The sequence below is a fragment of the Carcharhinus amblyrhynchos genome, chromosome 18 (genome assembly GCF_965287045.1).
Source record: "Carcharhinus amblyrhynchos chromosome 18, sCarAmb.v2.hapA, whole genome shotgun sequence".
Lineage (NCBI taxonomy): Eukaryota > Metazoa > Chordata > Chondrichthyes > Carcharhiniformes > Carcharhinidae > Carcharhinus > Carcharhinus amblyrhynchos.
Window position 1 is genome coordinate 3,547,564 of NC_137341.1, and position 19,083 is coordinate 3,566,646.

The window sequence follows — 19,083 nt, forward strand, 5'->3', positions numbered from 1 at the left end:
GTATGGGGGTGAGGGGGGTGGGGTATGGGGTGGGGGCGGGATGCAGTGGTGAGGGGCTGGGGTTTGGGGTGAGGGGTTTGGAGTGGGGGGGGGTGTGGCGATGGGGGGAGGGTGGGGGCGGGTTTGGGGTGGGGTCAGGGGGCGGGGTCTGGCGGTGAGGGGGCGGGGTCTGGCGGTGAGGGGTTTGGAGTTGGGGGGTGTGGCGGCGGGGTGGGGGGCGGAGTTTGGGGGTGGGGCCAGGGGGGCGGGGCTTGGGGCGGGGTCTGGCGGTGAGGGAGGGGGGGCGGGGTTTTTTGGTGGCGTCTCGCGCGGTGCCGCTGTTGCCCTGGGCAGCGGAAGTGAGCGGCGATTGGCGGGCTGCCAGCGGATGTACCATGTGATTGGCTGTTGCCGCCGTTACCGACAGCAAGCGGGAGCGAGGAGGGGATGGAGGGTGAGTGAGGAACGAATAAAATATATTAATATATATCTATACACACCCAGAGACACACTGACACCGCGGGGGAGACAGGCCTGCAGCGGGATGGAGGGTGAGACACACACACACACACACACACCCGGTGGGGGGAGGGGTCGGACATCGCGGCCCCACCCCCCCCCCCGTCCGGGGACCGAGCCCCCAACCCTCCCCTCCCAGTGGCACGAACCCTCAATCCCCCCAACCCCAGCCGGGCCGCCCCTGCCCGCGGGCCCGGCCTCTGTGTTTCGCTGCCGCCGTTGCCATGCCCACAGTGCGTGTGAGTCAGTCTGTGAGAGTGACAGAGATTGTCAACTCCAAACCACCACCCCCCCGACCCCACCACCACCACCACCAATAAACTCACTAAACTAACCCTCACCACCCCCAAATCACCCCAACATCCTCTAATCTCAGCTAACTGTGTCCCTGAGAATCCCCAAATCACCCCAACATCCTCTAATCTCAGCTAACTGTGTCCCTGACAATCCCCAAATCACCCCAACATCCTCCACTCTCAGTAACTGTCACCCTGACAATCCCCAAATCACCCCAATATCCTCTAATCTCAGCTAATTGTGTCCCTGAGAATCCCCAAATCACCCCAACATCCTCTAATCTCAGCTAACTGTGTCCCTGAAAATCCCCAAATCACCCCAACATCCTCTAATCTCAGCTAACTGTGGCCCTGAGAATCCCAAATCACCCCAACATCCTCTAATCTCAGTTGTGTCCCTGAGAATCCCCAAATCACCCCAACATCCTCTAATCTCAGCTAACTGTGTCCCTGACAATCCCCAAATCACCCCAACATCCTCTAATCTCAGCTAACTGTGGCCCTGAGAATCCCAAATCACCCCAACATCCTCTAATCTCAGTTGTGTCCCTGAGAATCCCCAAATCACCCCAACATCCTCTAATCTCAGCTAACTGTGACCCTGACAGTCCCCAAATCACCCCAACATCCTCTAATCTCAGTAACTGTGTCCCTGACAAACCCCACTCTGTGTTCATCAGGCTGAAGGTCTGATCTTTCCGCTCTCTGTCTCACTCTCAAGGGTTCTTTCAGCTGATTCCAGTTTGATGTGTACTTGGGTAACTAACTTTTGGTATCCTGAAGGAAACGACTGCTCTTTAAAAATTGGCAGCAGACTTGCATTTATATCACACCAATGATGTTGTAAAATATTCCAAGCTGCTTTTACGGAAGCATTATTAAACAAAATGTTACACAGGATCACCTTAGGAGACACTGGGACTGCAGACCCGCAGAAAGCTTAAAGAAAGAGGTTTAGTGTGAGATTCCAGAGCTTTGGGACAAGCCAGCTGACAACATGACTGTCAGGAGTGAAGTAATGAAAATCAGAGGTAGAGGAGCACAGCTTTTGACTGAAGGAATGTTACAGAGAGTAAAAGGGTAAGAGGTGAAGGGAACTGAAAACAAAGGGTGATAATTTACTATTGAAATCTTGTCAGACCAGGAACTAACACAAATCAACAAGTTCCGGAATGTTGTGCAATTGACCACGAGTAGGTGTGAGTTAGGACACACCAAAAGTGTTTTGGATTTGCTCAACTTTATGAAGGGTTCAAAGCAGACAGGAACAGACAGCCTGTTCACAGAGAGCTGAGGTTAATTTGTGTCGAAGGATGCAGCAGCCTCACAGGCAGGAGTTACACTGATATATATTAAAGATAAACGTCACAAAGTTGTTTCGAGATAATGTTCGGTCAGGGCTCTGGAAGCGTAAAGCACAAATTGAGACCTGTTGGCTCTTTTCGAGACTAGTCGAGAATTCGTGTCAATGCCTCCTACTTTCTCAATAGTCTCATCTACTGCTTCAGATATTTAGCTGTTTTGTCTTAAAAGGTGCAATGATCCCTAAACTGCTCCCATTAGTATATAATTTCATGCTCCAACTCACGTCAGTGTGAATAAATTATTTCTTACTCCTCTTCTCACACTATTAGTGATCATTTTAAGTTGATGACCCCTTATCACTGACTCTCCAACGAGAGGAAATCATATTTCCATGTTCAGTCCATTGAAACTTAATCATTTTTATAATCTCAATTAACAGTCCTTTTCCTTTTTTTGTCTTCTCTGCTTTAGTGGAACTAATTCCTCTGTCTAGTCCCTTGAGCTATGAATTCTCATTCATAATATCGTTCTGCTGAATCTTTGGCTTCAATACTCCTTTCCATAATTAAGGATTGAAAAATCCATGATGTTCCTAATCAACGTTTTGTATAAATTCATCGTTACTTATTTATTAGTGAATGCTATATCCATTCCGATAGAATCCAATATGGGTATATATTTGTCAAGTAATATCTTAACTCTTCGATTAGATCACCTGTCAATTTTCTATAATTCAGGGAATAGAAACCAAGTTATGGCAACCTATCTTTGTAATTTCATACTTTCGTCCTTGGTATCATTCTGGTTAATCTGCTCCATCCCCAAAGCCAATATATCCTTACTGTGGTGCCCCAAACTGAACACAGTACTCCCAAGTACAGCAAGATCTGTAGAACTAAAGCATAAATTTCATCCCCATGGTATTCAGATTTGAGAAAAAGGCTAATATTCGTCACTTTGATATCAAAACAGAAAGTGCTGGAAAAATTCAGCAGGTCTGTGAAGGGAAAACTAAGGGTTGAACGCGACTCTTCAGAACTGAAGGGAAACAAAAATCCTGATGGGTTTTATACTGTTGAAGGGAGGGACGGGTGCAGGATAATTGTGATAGAGTTCCTCATGTTCTCACTTTCTGTCCTACCAACCTTGACATTCAAAGGATCATCCTCCACCATCTCCAGCATGATTCCATCACCAAACACGTTTTCCCATCCCTCCCCTTTCAGCATTCCAAAGGAACCCTTCTCTCTGCGACAACCACTCCTTGGTCATCTCCAACACCTTGTTTCCATTGCACAGTCCCTTCGTTTGGAACCGCAGGAAGTGTAACATCCATCTTTCTCCCTCTGAACTGTCCAAGGTCCCAAACCCTCCTGCCAAGTGAAGCAATGAATTTACTTGAATTACTTCAAATTTAGTCCTGTGTTCGTTGCTCATGATGTCGACTCATCTGCATTAGGATAGATTGGGCGACTGCTTCGTGGAATGTCTTTGCACACTTCACAGATATGACCTCGACCTTCCATTCACTTACCATTTTAATTTACCATCTTAATCACGTGTTCATCATTTCTACCCTGAGCCTGTTGCAGTGTTCCAGGGAAGCTCAACACAAGTTTGAGGGGTAGCATCTCCTTTTCCGATTCGGCACTTTACAATTTTCTGCAATTCAAATAATTCAAACCATAAATCTGTCCTCCGTTTTGTTTTGGGGTTTTTTTTGCCCAGTGTCAGTCTGCATCATGTTTTCATGCTTTTTCTTTCAGAGATGTTAATTATTCTGCCATTAACATGTACTTCGGACGAATGCTTTGTTTCTTTGTCCCCATCATCTTTCTTTCTTAATTTCTCCTGCCTTCTACTAGACCTTCATTTTGGTCTACCTGCCTCATATTCCATCCAGTCCCCACCACCCCCCATTGTTTTTGCTGCATAGAACTCATCATTCTTCTACCTTCTTTCAGATTCAGAGAACAGTCAGACTTGTGTTGAAAGGTTAATTGTGTTTCTCTTTTCAGAGACGCTGCAAGACCTATTGAAATTTTCCAGTACTTATCTGCAGTATTTTGCTTTTAGCCACCTTAAAATTTGATTTGATTCATTATTGTCACATGTATTAGTATAGAGTGAAAAGTATTGTTTCTTCCGCACTATACAGACAAAGCATACCGTTCATAGTGAAGGAAATGGGAGAGTGCAGAATGTCGTGTTACGGTCATAGATCGGGTAGCGAAAGATCGAGTTAGTGTGAGGTAGGTCCATTCAAAAGTCTGATGGCAGCAGGGAAGAAGTTGTTCTTGAGTCGGTTGATAGGTGACCTCAAATTTTTGTACCTTTTTCCCGTCACAAGAAGGTGAAAGAGAGCATTCCGGGTTTGTGGGGTTTTCAATTATGCCGGCTGCTTTTCCGAGGCAACAGGAAGTGTGGACAGTGTCAATGGATGGGAGGCTGGTTTGTGTGACGGATTGGGCTACATTCACGACCTTTTGTAGTTTCTCGCGGACTTGGTCAGAGCAGGAGCCCATACCTAGCTGTGACACAACCAGAAAGAATGCTTTCTGTGGTGCATCTGTAAAAGTTGGCGAAATGCCAAGTTTCCGATCATTAATTAATAGATTTATTAGATATAGGTATTATTAATAGGTTGATGTAGTAATTTGTCAACATAGATTCCCAAAGTTCTTCATTCTTCTGCCATTGCTAATTTCTCTGCCGTTACGAAGATGCTGATTTATCTATCTTGGGTCCAAAGCCAATATTCTTACGCTTGCCCACATTGAACTGTCATATGCCCCTTTGCAACTTCCTATACTGTTATTGACATCAGCAGCCATGGACGTGCAATCCTCTATTCTTTCAATTAAGTCAGTGGACTTTAAATATGGTGAAGCATTGAGGGTCCAGAACATTTCCCTGTGGAACATCACAGGAAACCCATCAGCCCTTGAGACCAACTCTGTCTTCTGCCTTCCAGCCAACTGTCAAAAGCCTATCATCAAATCTTTGCACATTTGTGCCAATAATTTTTTGTGTGGAATCTTATCAAATCCAAATGGATAACATCCATAGAATGTTACCTTATTACTGAGCTTCTCAATAACAAAATCCAATAAGATTAGTAAAACTTGACGTACTCTTACCAAAACTGTCTTAGCGCTCTCTGTCTCTCTGATCAGCTCATATTTTTTTCAAATTCTCAGTTGCTCCCTCCCTAATGACAGATTCTCCCAGCTTTTCCCCTACAGGCTAGTAGTTATTCTCTCTCCCACCCTTCTTAAATAATAGAAGAGCACCAGCAAAATTCCAATCTAATGACATAACTACTGAACCATATCGTACCTTAAAAGAATTCTGGGAATGCTTCTGCTTTGAGTGCAATTGGAAAATTGTGTTTGAATTGTAATTTTGCTGGTAAGCTTAGGCTTCAAGTTTCTGCGAAAATTTGTTTGTTCTATGGCATAACATCTGATATGAACCTATGCTGAGTATTTGAGCTTCCTTTCTTTCTCCTTTCCATTTAAAAAGTATTCCTTGATGTGTGTGAGGGTGTTAATCCGGTTCAGTTTTACTAAGGTAGTGGAAAATGAGTTTATCCTCAAGTGTCCGGTCTTCTGTGTGAGTAACCTCATTAAAAATCATTGGAAATAATGCAAACTGTTCTGCGGCAGTTAATGGTTTTGTGGTCTATGCAAGTTAGTTGAATAATAAATTATTTTGAGTGAGAGAAAGCTTTTACAAATGGGTGTGGTATTGGTGTGCCTCAGAAAATGATTGCAATTTACAGAGCCTTTCCAAATCTCTCAGTTTTGATTTGAGGGTGAGTCCATTTCTGGTGAACTGAATCTGAACCAATGTAAAATGGAAAATACAAGTGTAAATGATTTTGGGTAGAGTTCACTTGAGTTTGAAATTCCTCAAATGTTTGAGTAGATTCCGCCCAGAGTGCACTGATATTACCAGTGCAAACAAACAGAATCTCAACGCCTTGGAGAATGAAAATCCAGCTTTCTGGCAATGTTTTTATTAATGCACAATGAACGGCTGGGGCGATGGAGGTTACTTTTACTTGTTACAGAAAATAATAGACAAGGGAAATTAGATTCGATCAGTGACGTTTTCTGAATGTTACAAGTCCTCTTAAGTATTCAGAATAACTTGCCAACGGGAAGTGTGCTGGATGCTGTATTTGTAAAGGAATTAGCATGTCCACCTAATATCTACGGAGTAATATGCAGAGCAGGTTCATGATGGTGACAGTGTGCAGCACTGCCATTTTGGAACTCCAACTTGGCCACAGCCTAGAGAAGCCTTTTTAGTTTACATCCGCAGTAGTAAGTAGTTCTAAGCATAACGAGAGGCACAGTGGCACAGTAGTTAGCACTGCTGCCTCACAGTGCCAGGGACCCAGGTTCAATTCCGGCCTCAGGTCAACATCAGTGTGGAGTTTGCACATTTTCCCTGTGTCTGTGTGGGTTTCCTCCCACAGTCTAAAGATGTGCAAGTTAGGTTGATTGGCTATGCTAAATTGGTCCTAGTGTCAGCGGATTAGCAGGGTAAATATATGGAGTTGCGGGAATAGGGCCTGGGTCGAATTGTTTCGGTGCAGGCTTGATGGGTCAAATGGCATCTTTCTGCACTGTAGAGATTCTCTGATTCTGTAACACCTTAGGGAGGAAGATATGTTGGAGGAAACACAGGATTTCACCAGAATGACTTTTGGACTCTGAGTGTTAAATTATGAGAGGAGATTACACAAACTGATGTTATACCCGGGAATTTAAAAGGGTTGAGTCGTGATTTGGAAAAACAAAATCGAAATGTTAAGGAGAGCTGATGGGGAGGATCAAAATGTATTCTGAATGATAAGGACTGGAGTATTGTACATAATCTAAAAATTAATGCCAGGTTTTCAGGAATTTTGTTTTCATTCATTTGTGGGACGTGGGCGTCGCTGGCATTTATTGCCCATCACGAGTTAGCTGCCCTTATTCAGAGGGCAGTTGAGAATCAACCACATTGCTGTGGCTGTGGAGTCACAGGTAGGTCAGACCAGGTAAGGATGGTAGATTTCCTTCTCCAAAGGACATCAGTGAACCAGATGGGTTTTTTCCGACAATCAACAATGGTTTCAGGTCATCAGTAGATTCCTAATTCCAGATTTCTTTATTGAATTAAAATTCTACCATCTGCCGTGGTGGGTTTCGAACCCATGTCCCCAGAACATTGGCTGAATTTCTGGATGAATAGTCTAATGATAAAATAATACCGCTGAGCCATTACTCCCCCCACCCCCGAGCTGTTGCCACACTGATGCTCCTTTGATGTCAAGGGCAGTCACTGTTGCCTCACCTCTGGAATTCAGCTCTTTTGTCCATGTTTCAACCAAGGCTGTTATGAGGTCAGACCTTGTGGAACCCAAATGAATCATTGGTTATTGTTGTGTAAGTGTTCGTGATGGCGTTGTGAATGAAACCTTTCCTCAATTTGCTGATTGAGAATGGACTGAGACAGCAATTTGCTGGATCGGATTTGTCCTGCTTCTTCCAGGCGGAACATAGCTGGACAATTTTCTATACGTTGTAGCTGTATTGGAATAGCTTGCCTAGGGGCTCATCCAGAAACACATGTCCTCACCACGATGTAGGGGCGTTGTTGATCTTTCCTGGATGCCTTTGCCGCATCCAGTCTGCTAGACTGCTTGATGATATGAAGAGTGAATCTAATTGACTGAACACTGATTTTTGTGATGGTGGGGATCTCAGGAGAAGGCCAATTTGTATAATTCACTCTGTTTCTGACTGAAGATTATTTGTGACCTTGTCTTTTGCACCCATGTTTATTCTTTTGATTTTGAATGCTGTTTTACGTTTTGAGCTTTACACTGAATCATAAAATCCTTACAGTGCAGAAGGCGGCCGTTCGCCCCATCGAGTCTGCACCGACTCATCCAGGCCCTATTCCCGTAACTCCACATATTTACCACGCGAATCCCCAGATACTAGGGTCAATTTAGCACGGCTAATCAAACTAACCCGCACATCTTTGGACTGTGGGAGGAAACCGGAGCACCCAGAGAAAACCTGTGCAGACATGGGGAGAACGTGTAAACTCCACACAATCAGTGACCCGAGGCCAGAATTGAACCCTGATCCCTGGTGCTGAGAGGCAGCAGTGCGAACCACTGTGCCACTATGGAGTCTTAGGTGGCTAATGCTCCATAGTGTGTCCCTTTTTATTTATGTTTTGCTGTTTCATGCCACTTTGTAGTTTGTTCCTATGTTTTACCACCTTATGTGTAGTACTGTACAATCGCTTGAATTAATTATAATTTGCTATTATTTTATCCCCAGACATACTTTGCTCAAACACTTTATTTTCTGTTTCAGTTCAGCTGCTAAATTTTGTTTGGTATAATTTACTAATGTAACTCGTTCAATGATTCCCTGATTCAGGGTTATTGATGTAAATTAGATTTACTGTATGTTCCTACTGCCGTTGGTGTAACTAATAGTGTTTTGTGTAGAATTTGTCAGATGTATTTTGGAAATCTCGGTTACCAGTTGGCTGGGTTTTTCACAGTCCATTTGGATTGTAACTTTCCCAAAGTAGTTCAGGATTTTCTGCTTCTGGAGTTATGCTGTTTACAGATAAGAAAGTATTCTGATATTTGATTCCATTATTTTAGACAGCGTAGAAGTGATCCCAATGGATTCAGTGTTTAAACTATGTTTATTTTGTTATTTCTTTGAATACGGACCAGATTAATCTGTTTTCAGCATAAAAGGCCTGCTATCCAACGACTCATTCATAACACTTAGAATAAGGGAAAGGTGTGGTGGTAATGTCGCTGGCCGAGTACATCAGCAACCGAGGATGTTGCTTTAGTGACATTGGTTCAGATGTCATCATGGCAGCTGGTGGAATTTCAATTCACTTAAATCTGGAATATTAAGCTCTCATGGTGACCATAAAACTATCATTGATTGATATAAAATTCCCATCTGGCTTGGCAGTGTCGTTTAGGGAAGGAAATCAGCTATCATTGCCCGGTCTAACTCCAGACCCACAGCAACGTAGCTGACTCCTAATTGTTCTCTGAAAGTCACTCAGTTTGAGGGCAATTGGGGTGAGCACCACATGCCGGCTTGCCAGTGACACCCACATCCAGTGAAGAAAAAAAGAACTGTTTGTGACAATTACAAAAATACAAGCTTGCTTGTCCATTGTGGAGAGAGTCAGGAGAATTTATCATGGGGAATTCAGAAATGGCAGAGAAGTCTTTGTCACTGAGGAAGATGCAGAAAATCTACCAGAATTAGAGATTTGAAGGACTGGGGAGAATGGAAGGTAATTAATATTAGTAAGGTGGCTGTATCGGAGAAATTGATGCGATTGAAGAATGTAAATCCTCGGGACCTGATATTCTACCATGGAGATAGTGGATGCATTGCTGGTCATCTCCCAAAATTCTGTAGATTCTGAAATGGTTCCTGCGGATAGAAAGGTGGTGAATGTCACCCCATTACTTAAGGAGGGAGGAGCCTTAAATCAGTCGCAGAGAAAAAGCTAGAATGTATTCTAAAGGATGTGATAAATGGACACTTGGATAAGAAGAATTTGATTGGGATAGTTGACATGGATTTATGAATGGGAAATCATGTTTGATGAATCTGTTCTAGTTTTTAATGTTTTTGTTGAGAATTTTCAAGTTTATATTCAGTGTGGTACGCAACGAATTCCCAGGATTCGTCCCAGTACAGAACGATCACCATTTCACATGTCTACACGGAGAAGACCAGCTAAGATCAAGGGAAATAATTCAAAGAATCAGACATTACAATCCCCACTCTTACGGTCTCCTGTGTGGATATTGAAAGGATAACAGAAAAAGAATGTGGGAATCAGGACAAGGTCACAAAAACATGGCATGATGGTGCACACCCTGTCATGAAGCAGCATCACGGAAACCCGAAATTCAAGGACCTATCGAGCGTGCACCACCACACACCTCCCCCACACTTCCATCAATGGCAAGGAAAAGAAGTCCAGTCCACTCCAGGATATTCAGGCTGCCTGTACCATATAGAATAAGCACAGAATTTCTTAGACCCAGACTAACTAACATAAACCAAAGGAAAAACACAGCACCAGCCGTTCTGGTGGGGGGTTTCCCTCACTTAATATGAGGGCTTATGCCCATACCAGCCTACTTGTCCATCCACAACTCTGCTGTGGCATTACTCAACTTTTCTATAACAAAAGCGAAGGGTGCTGCAAAAGAATGTAATGCTCTTCAAATGCAAGGATTACAGCGTGCACACAAAAAAAGCAACCAAACATATATCGCTCAATCCCCAACACACGCAGCCCGTTGGGAATATTCCCCGATTGAAAAAAACGAAGTAGAGTGCCCAAGACAGAGAACCAAGATCATCTCTCCCATTGTCACAGCAGAAGAACCATCAGCAAGGTCACAAGGGACAACATCATACAATCAGGAACAATATCACAAGGAAAAAAGTCTAGAACCAACAATGAACTGCAGGACTACAGGCCATCCACAGAGCCAGAAGAGGCTGAAGCCACAACCTGATCACCGAGGAACATCCAGGGCTCAAGGTGCCCAGCCCTCAAATTGGGATCGTGAAAGCATGGCAACCAGCCCTGAAAATCAGCTGGGAATCTCACCGCAGCACCTCTTCCTAAGGGGACCAGCTCCCAAGCAATCCTCACCCAGCCATATCCTCTCCATGTAAATAGAATGTTTGACGTAGCGTGTGGCAGGATTTCCAAAGACTGAACGTGAACCTTCACTGAGGAAACCTCCCACTCGACTGAAAGTGGATAAAATGGGTCATAGTTTGAGGGTAAGGGGCAAACTTTTTAGAACTGAGGTGAGGAGAAATTTCTTCACCCAGAGGGTGGTGAACGTGTGGAATTCACTATCAAGAAAATATTTGAGGGCAAAATGGTGTGTAATTCCAAGAAGAAATTAGATATAACTCTTGGGTCTAAAGGGATCAAGGGAAATGGGGAGGAAGAGGGATCAGGGCATTGAATTCAATGATCAGCCGTGATCAAAATGACTGGGGGGCAGATTCTTAGGGCCGAATGGCCTACTCCTAGTTTCTATGAAAGGATTATCATCATCTCCACACCTATTAGTTTCCCACAGGATGTCTCACAGTTGATCACGGTAAGCACTCATAACCTATGTGGGCGAGTAGGGTACATCCAACATATTTTGATCCATTAAAGCAGTCTTCATCTTGATGCCAAAAGTACCACCCAAGCATTTTATCCTGATGCCGCCATGTGCATCAGGATAAAAAGGATTAGAAAATGAGTTGCCGGAGCTGACAAAAAAGCAGGCCGTGGCACGCTTACGTCATATGACTCCTGTGTTGGAGCATTTTGAAGATTTTGTTAACAATTGATAAAGGGGAGCCAATGCAGGAATTTTCAGAAAGCTTTTGATAAAATCCCCACAGCAAAATTCAAACACATGTGACAGGAGGTAATCCACTGACGTGGATTAGGGATTGGTTAACAGGCAGAAAACAAAGAGTAGGAATAAATGGCATTTCTTGCGTTGGTAGTGGGGTATCGCAAGGATCAATTCCTGGGTCCCAGCTGTTCACAACATATATCGGTGATTTAGATGTAGACACCAAATGTAAGAGAGATTATTGTCGCCGCACCAATTCACAAGTTTCTCTATCTCTTTCCTGTACTCCGTCTTATCATTGTTTGCGATTCAACCCACTGTGGTGGTGTCATCAGCAAACTTGAGAATTGAGTTAGAGGGGAATTTGGCCACACGGTATAAGGAGTATTTGTTTTAAGTTTTATTTGATTTATTATTGTCATGTATATTAGTGTACAGTGAAAAATATTGTTTCTTGCGCTATACAGACAAAGCATACCGTTCATAGAGACTGGACATTTGCTAGGAGAAAGCTGGGGAGGAGGGTGTCTGGGGCTGCATTGTTTCACTCTCGCCTGCATGTTTCCCAAGCTCACTGCTCTTTTTTTTGCCTGGGAGACAGTGAGAGTAGTATGTAGTGTTAAGGATATAGGTGTACCCATTGAGATTCTTCGCTTTGATCGGTGTATGGGTGCGGGATTTGTTGCCATCGTCACGGTTCCTAAGTCTGCAGTTGGTTCTGCGCTGTCAGGCTGCGATTTGGCTTTGGAGGTTAGAGGATGACCGACCCACATTCTGGCACGTTTGGGTTAAAGGCCGGTGTGGGTCACGGTCGTAGTTGAGCCAATGGCCTGGTCCACGTGTTACGGTCCTCCGGGTTACTGTCAGGTTGGAGCCTTCCTTTGGATGGTGGAGGATCGCTAGAGCTGTAAATAAATTTAGAAGCTTATTGTTCGTAATTTTTAAGCAGTGGGAATTGATTTTTAGAAGCGCGGGGCAACTACAGCGGTGGGGGGGGGGCAGAAATTTTGTAGGGATAAATGGGTTAAAATATAGAAAGCATGAGGTTATCAAAATTAGTAAGAGGAAGAAGTTTGAGAGTTTTTTTTAAATGGTGAGAGAAAGTGCAGATGTATAAAGGGACCTGTTCGTAAATCACTGAAAGCTAACTTGCAGACACAGCAAACTATTAGGGATGTTTCATAGAATCATAGAACCCGACAGTGCAGAAAGAGACCCTTTGGCTCATGGAGTCTGCACCAACCACAATCGCGCCCAGGCCCTACCTCCATGTTCCTACATATTTTAGCCGCTAATCCCTCTAACCTACGCATCTCAGGAGACTAAGCGGCAATTTTAGCATGGCCAATCAATCTAACCCGCACATCTTTCGGACTGTGGGAGGAAACCAGAGCGCTTGGTGGAAACCCACACAGACACGAGGAGGATGTGCAAACTCCACACACACAGTGACCCGAGCGGGGAATCGAACCCAGGTCCCTTGGAGCTGTGAAGCAGCAGTGGTAACCACTGTGCTACCATGCCGCCCATATGAGATCTCTAGAGGATTTGACTCCGGGTGTAGTGAAGTCCTGCTTCAAACGTATAGAACTTTGGTTAGACCGTACCTGAAGTACTGTGTGCAGTTTTAGTCCCCTTAGCAAGGATATTATTGCCATAGGGGGAATGCAACAAAGATGCACCAGATCTCTTCTGGGGATGTGGGATTGCCTTACGAAGAGAGATTGGAGAAACTGTCTGTACTCTGTGGAGTTTTGAAGAATGAGAGGCGATCTGATTGAAAGCTGCGATAGTGGTAGATAGGTTAGAATGTTCCACCTGATAATGGAGCCCAGAACCAGTAGACATCATTTCAAAATAAGAGGAAGCAATTTCAGACTCAGATGAGAAATGTTTTTACTCAGGAGTTTGTGAATCTTTGGAACTCTGCACCGAGGGGGATGTGGAAGCTCAGTCATTGAATATGTTAAAAGCAGAGATTGACAGATTACTAAATACCAATGATGTAAAGAGATGAGGGGATAGTGTGGGGAAAAGGCAATGAAGTGGATGATCAGCCATGATTGTTTTGAATGATGGAGCAAGCCTGATGGGCTGAACGGCCTACTCCGGGTTTTATGTTCATACGGTACATGAGCTGATTTGGAAGGAATCTCAGTAAAATAGATTTGCTGGGACATTAGCGATACGAAGAGTACATAGATTATTTACCCTTGCCACTTGGCAGCTATTTTTTTCCTTCCTGCAGCATTTCTGCTGCTTTCTTGGCGAACTTCAGTGATTCTTAAGGAAGAGAAGCTTTTTAACACACAAAGATCAAAACACCTTGGTATTAGCTGTCTGACTAATGTCCAGACATTGTTCAATATTCCTACTCATTTGATATTCGAAATAAATTTCAAAACTACCACATTGGGTTGTAAAGCACCCTGAATTCTTGGTAGGTGCTCTGTAGTTGGAAATATTTGTTATCCTTTAATTGTTTAAAATCTGCAAAACATGCCTACATCTCGCGTCCACAATACTGCTGGACTGCAAGAATCTACTCAGTTATTTTAAGATAGTCCATGTCTGAATGCTGTTCTTGGAAGTGGGGGGGGGTGGAAGCAGTGAATGTTTTCTAGTTTGTTTTTGGCATAATTTTACCTTCCTTCCATGTGTCTTAGTATTTATCCCAATGAACTCATCTTGTATTTGCAAAGCAAATGTTTCCTCTTCATTTCACTGCTGTTTTGGTTTAATTTTATCTTGCTGATTTGGGGTATATTTTTTGTCAATTCTCAGTATTATTCAACTTAAGATGTTTCACTGGTTCGCCATTGAAGTGCTGTTCCCCTCATTTCAGAATAGTTGTCATGAACCTCCTCAAAAAATAAAATACTTGGCCTATCTGTGGTCATATCCTTAAATCTTCCTTAAATCTTCGAATGTTTTATCTTCCCCAAAAACCATGCCCATTCTTCCACAGATACAACCTGCAGATGCTGGAAATATGAAATAAAAACAGAAAATGCTGGAAGCTGTCCTTTTCTCTTTCAGACCACATCGTCCCTCACTTGATCCCTTGTCCCCACTATTCAGTTTAAAGCCCTCTCCTCCCTAGTTAGGCGACTCACCAGAGCACTGGCCCTGGCATCGTTCTGGTGAAGACAATCCCAATGGTATAGCTTTCACTTTCCCCGGTGCCCCATGAATCACCCATTTTTCCCCACAGCAGTCTTTGAACCGTGCATTCAACTCCCTAATCTTACTTGCACAACAACAATTTGCACACGCTTAGATAACAATCCAGAGTCCTTGGAGGTTCTGTGTTTTTAATTTGGCTTCCAGTTGCTCATGCTCCCTGTCCTAGCCCTATCCAAGTCAGTGATATCTAGGTGGACCATGACAACTGATTCCTCCCTCCTTCACTGCAAGTGCAGGCAACACAGCCATCTGAGCTCTCACTCTTGGCTGCAGGGAACTATGTCTATCCTGACTAAACTGACCCTGACTACTGCAACATTCCTATTTCCTTACCCTCTCTGGAATTGCTGCCTGTACCACAGTCAGTTTGTTCATCCATCCTGCAGACCACGCTGTCATCCAGCAAGCTGAAAACCTCAAACCTGACAGCTACTCATTGCCTGAAGTCTCAACTTTTAATGGCACCATTTTATGGATGTTGAGGAAGGAGGAAAGACTTGCATCTGTTCCCTTGTGCTGTTGCAAACCTCAGAATAAGACAGAGGTCTAGAATTGGATAAGCATGGACTCTAGTATAATGGAATACATCATGCCCGATGTTACTGTTTTTCCTCTGCCTGTACATTAGCTAATTATTTTCTGATCAGAATTTGAATAAAAGAGAAAATAAATTTATCTTGGAATCTGATTTTTGCTAGTAATGTGTATTTAATTAAATATAAAATCATTATTTTCTCCCTACAGTCAAATATATCTTTAATAATGCAGATTACGTTTTCTTCTCCAAAGGGCATTGCTTCAGGGAGCGCTCTGCTCAAGTGAAAGCAGAAAAGGACAACTTAAAGGAACGGGGTGAGGTAAGATTAAAATATTCCAGAGGAAGTTGTTTGTCATTAACTGAGAAGATTTGTCTGGGTTTGGTTGAATTTACTGTACTGATCTTTCAATCTCCTTACATCTGTCCCCTTCAGCATATTATTGTAGCTTTAAGATTGGGTCAAATAAATTGTCTCAGCAGAAAGACAGCTCATCTAAATTAAAATCAAAGCTGGATGACGACTTGTATTTTCAGACTGAGTGACAATCTTTCCATTTGCTGTTAATTCGAATGTTGACAGCTAAAACTAGCACGTTTGAAGACACTTAGCTTTCCTCAAAGATGAACTGGAAGTGTGAATGCTGGTACGTGTTTGTGGTCCATCTCTGATTGATTGTGTTATGTTTCCTGTTTCTCTAGTACGCGTGGTTCACTCTTGCATTTCTTTCTGTCTCTTGCAGATGCTGTAATTACCAAAGCCATCATGTATAAGGGGGTACCAGTACATTTCAATCTTCTATAATAAAAAGAAAGTGCTGGATGCACTCAACAGGTCAGGCAGCACTTATGAGAGAGATACTAAGCTAATGTTTTAGGTTAATGATCTTTCATTAGAACTGGTAGAAGTTAGAGCTGTGACAGTTTATAAGCAAACACAGGTGGGGAAGGGAGAGAAGAACAGAAGGAAAGGTCTGTGATAGTGTGGAGGATAGGAGATATTAATAAGAAAAAGTAGGGGGTGGTAATAGGACAGTAATAAAATAAGTTGCAATAGCACCACAGGTGTGATTTGAGAAAGTGTGTCGTTTGTGGTTATGATCTGAAATTGAACACCCACGTTAAGGATAATAAACTGTAAATTGCCGCAGTGAACGGGATGCTGTTTCTCAAGCTTGTATTGAGCTTTGTTGTAACAGTGTGGAATGCTGAGGACAGAGAGACCAGAATGTGATGAAGAATTCAAGTGGCTGGAATCATGTTTGCATGTTGAGCAGCAATTAAAAAGCAAAGCGGCCACCCAGTCTGTGGTTGGTCAGGTCGTGTCAATGAGATTGTGAGCAGCAAATAGCTGTAAACCAAATCAAAATAAGTATGTAAATCGCTGTTATGCCTAGGAGTGTTTGGGGCCGTGGACAAGCGAAAGGATTTTACTCGTCAGATGAAAGGATCATCTCCTGAACGTGCATTTGAAAGGTGCTGAGAAAGGGCAATGAATATTGAGGCCGATGGAGTCTCAGATGAGTAGGAGGGAAACTGTGTGGCGATTCTTGGGGGTGAGGTGGCGTGGAATGAGAGTTAAATGTGGGACAAGCGGGATGGACACAGTCAAGCATCTGATTAATCAAATGGAGAGTTCAGGAGAAAGGAAGACCTCCCAAAGCAGTAAGGTGGAGTGCCAAAACAGATGTGACTGAGATGGGAGAATGGTACAAATTTTTATGGAAAGTGGGGCAGGAGGAAGTATAATCAAGTTAGCTGTGACGGTCAATGAACTTTTTGATGGAAAGTCAGTTTACAAAAGCGCTGTCCCTCTTATGATCATCGGTCCAGAGTAGCTTTTCCCTGTGTACTTTGCTGCACTTTGTGAATTAAATACTTATCTTTTCATTTCAGTTTTCATTCTGTGTTATGATCCCTGCCTGTTCTGTGATATTTAGCAGCAATGTAATAAAGATAAGAAAAGACAGTTAAGTACACTTTGATGTAAGCATCTCTGTAAAATTCCAGTCTTGGGTTATTTTACACATTGATTTTTTTTCTTCCTAGTAGATTCCTAATAGATTCTGAGGCATAAATCTGTGAGTTAACATCAAGTGTGCACGCAAGTAGCTTTTTGCCTGGAACTGTGTTCAGTGTTTATGGTACACTGGTTCATGATCCAATGGCAGTATTATTTTGAACATTTAAACATTAACATACATTTTTAAATGATTTGAATTGCCTTCTCGGTATTTTGGCTTCCCATCTTCTAAATGGGAAGAAGTTTCTTTTTTTTTCCTTTGAGGAGTTTCTGGACTCCTTCAGGTTATGTTACATAGTGCAGGATCCAGAAATTTGAAGATGTATGAAGCTTTCTATCACAATTGGTGCTTTTCCATCATGTTTACATCTCCTCAAACCTGTAAAAATTTCAAAGACATTGGCATGCTAAACCTAGATTATGAAGGTTTTAGCAGAATTGGAGATCATCTTTACAGACTTGTTTAAACTTCTGTACTATTTTGAGTTATGCATTTTTCTGTATAATTAACTTGACATTCAATACTGTAATACTTCTATTTACAACATGGGTTTCATCTGAATCTTGTTGACTGCTCTTTTGATTGTCCATTTTAGTAATTTTAAAGATATATATTCAGTTTTATTTTCTATTACACTTCCTATTCAATCTAAGAATGAGGGGCGGTGTCGTGGCCCAGTGGTTAGCACTGCTGTCTCACAGTGCCAGGGACCTGGGTTTGATACCTGGCTTGGTCTACTGTCTGTGTGGAGTCTGCACATTCTCACTGTGTCTGCGTGGGTTTCCTCTGGGTGCTCCAGTTTTCTCCCACAATCCAAAAGATGTGCTGGTTAGGTGCATTGGCCATGCTGAATTCTCCCTCAGTGTACCCGAACAGGTGCCAGAGTGTGGCAACTCAGGGATTTTCACAGTAACACCATTGCAGTGTTAACGTAAGCCTATTTGTGATGAATAAGTAAACTTTAAAAGCAATATTCAAGTGCTTTACACATGCTTCTTGGTTTAATTAGTGCAAAAGGTGTTTGGCACATGATGGAGGTTTAACCTCCATCTGCATAATTCGTAGGGCTACGTCAAGCCCAAACGGCCCTCACTCTTTGAGAGGTGACTGACATATTTCCTCCCTTATGAACCATTTCCAGGCTGTGTTTGTGATTCACACCAGGGATTTCACTTTTTGCGAGTGGGCTGATACAAATTATTCGTACAGTCTACCACTGTTTAAAAGTGAAAAATGTCTCAAGTGCAGCTGGTGCTTTAGAACAAATTTTTGGACAGACATCCTAAATTAAGTTCTGAGTTGCAAACTGAAATCAGGTGCTGGGGAGTAAATTAAACAGAGTCTTGTTATGATTGATGCTCTCCAAAAATGTTCTGTTCATTTGTCAGTTATTGTTATTAGAAATCTCATTACAAATATATCAGGGGATTGCTTTTTTCATTGCAAATATTGTGGAAATGATGTTGAGAAGCATCAGACTGTAAGGGTTTATTCCATCTTGCATTATTCATTACCTTTTTCTGTTTTCTACAAATGAATATATTTTTTGGCAGCTGAACTCTCCTGGGAAGACCTTGTACCATTCTTGGTAATTCTTACGTATTGACAAGTGTTTTTATTCTCCACAATGCCAGAGTGTTTGACCAATGAAGAGACAACATTAAATAAAATCACCCATCATGGGAGTGAAAACCATGACTCTGAGTTTAAGCGCACCATTAAGTGCCAATTGAACCAGTTGGGAACTGCCTGCAGAAGGCCTTTCCAACTTGCTTCAGCAGACGTGTGATC

The 19,083-nt window shown here is 42.8% G+C and overlaps 1 protein-coding gene across 4 annotated transcripts in view; it reads left to right on the forward strand.

Moving 5' to 3' along the window:
* Nucleotides 1-389: 389 nt before the first annotated feature.
* katnip (katanin interacting protein) overlaps nt 390-19,083 on the forward strand; it is a 126,998-nt gene continuing 108,304 nt past the window's right edge. For 2 of the 4 annotated variants that reach the window (XM_080206271.1, XM_080206275.1), the window contains exons 1-2: nt 390-433; nt 15,523-15,590. In XM_080206271.1, the coding sequence (XP_080062397.1) occupies nt 427-433; nt 15,523-15,590 (75 nt within the window). In that variant the 5' untranslated portion in view covers nt 390-426. Of the gene's footprint in view, nt 434-15,522; nt 15,591-16,011; nt 16,104-19,083 lie in introns of those variants that run through there. The other 2 variants (XM_080206273.1, XM_080206272.1) reach the window with 2 other exon arrangements.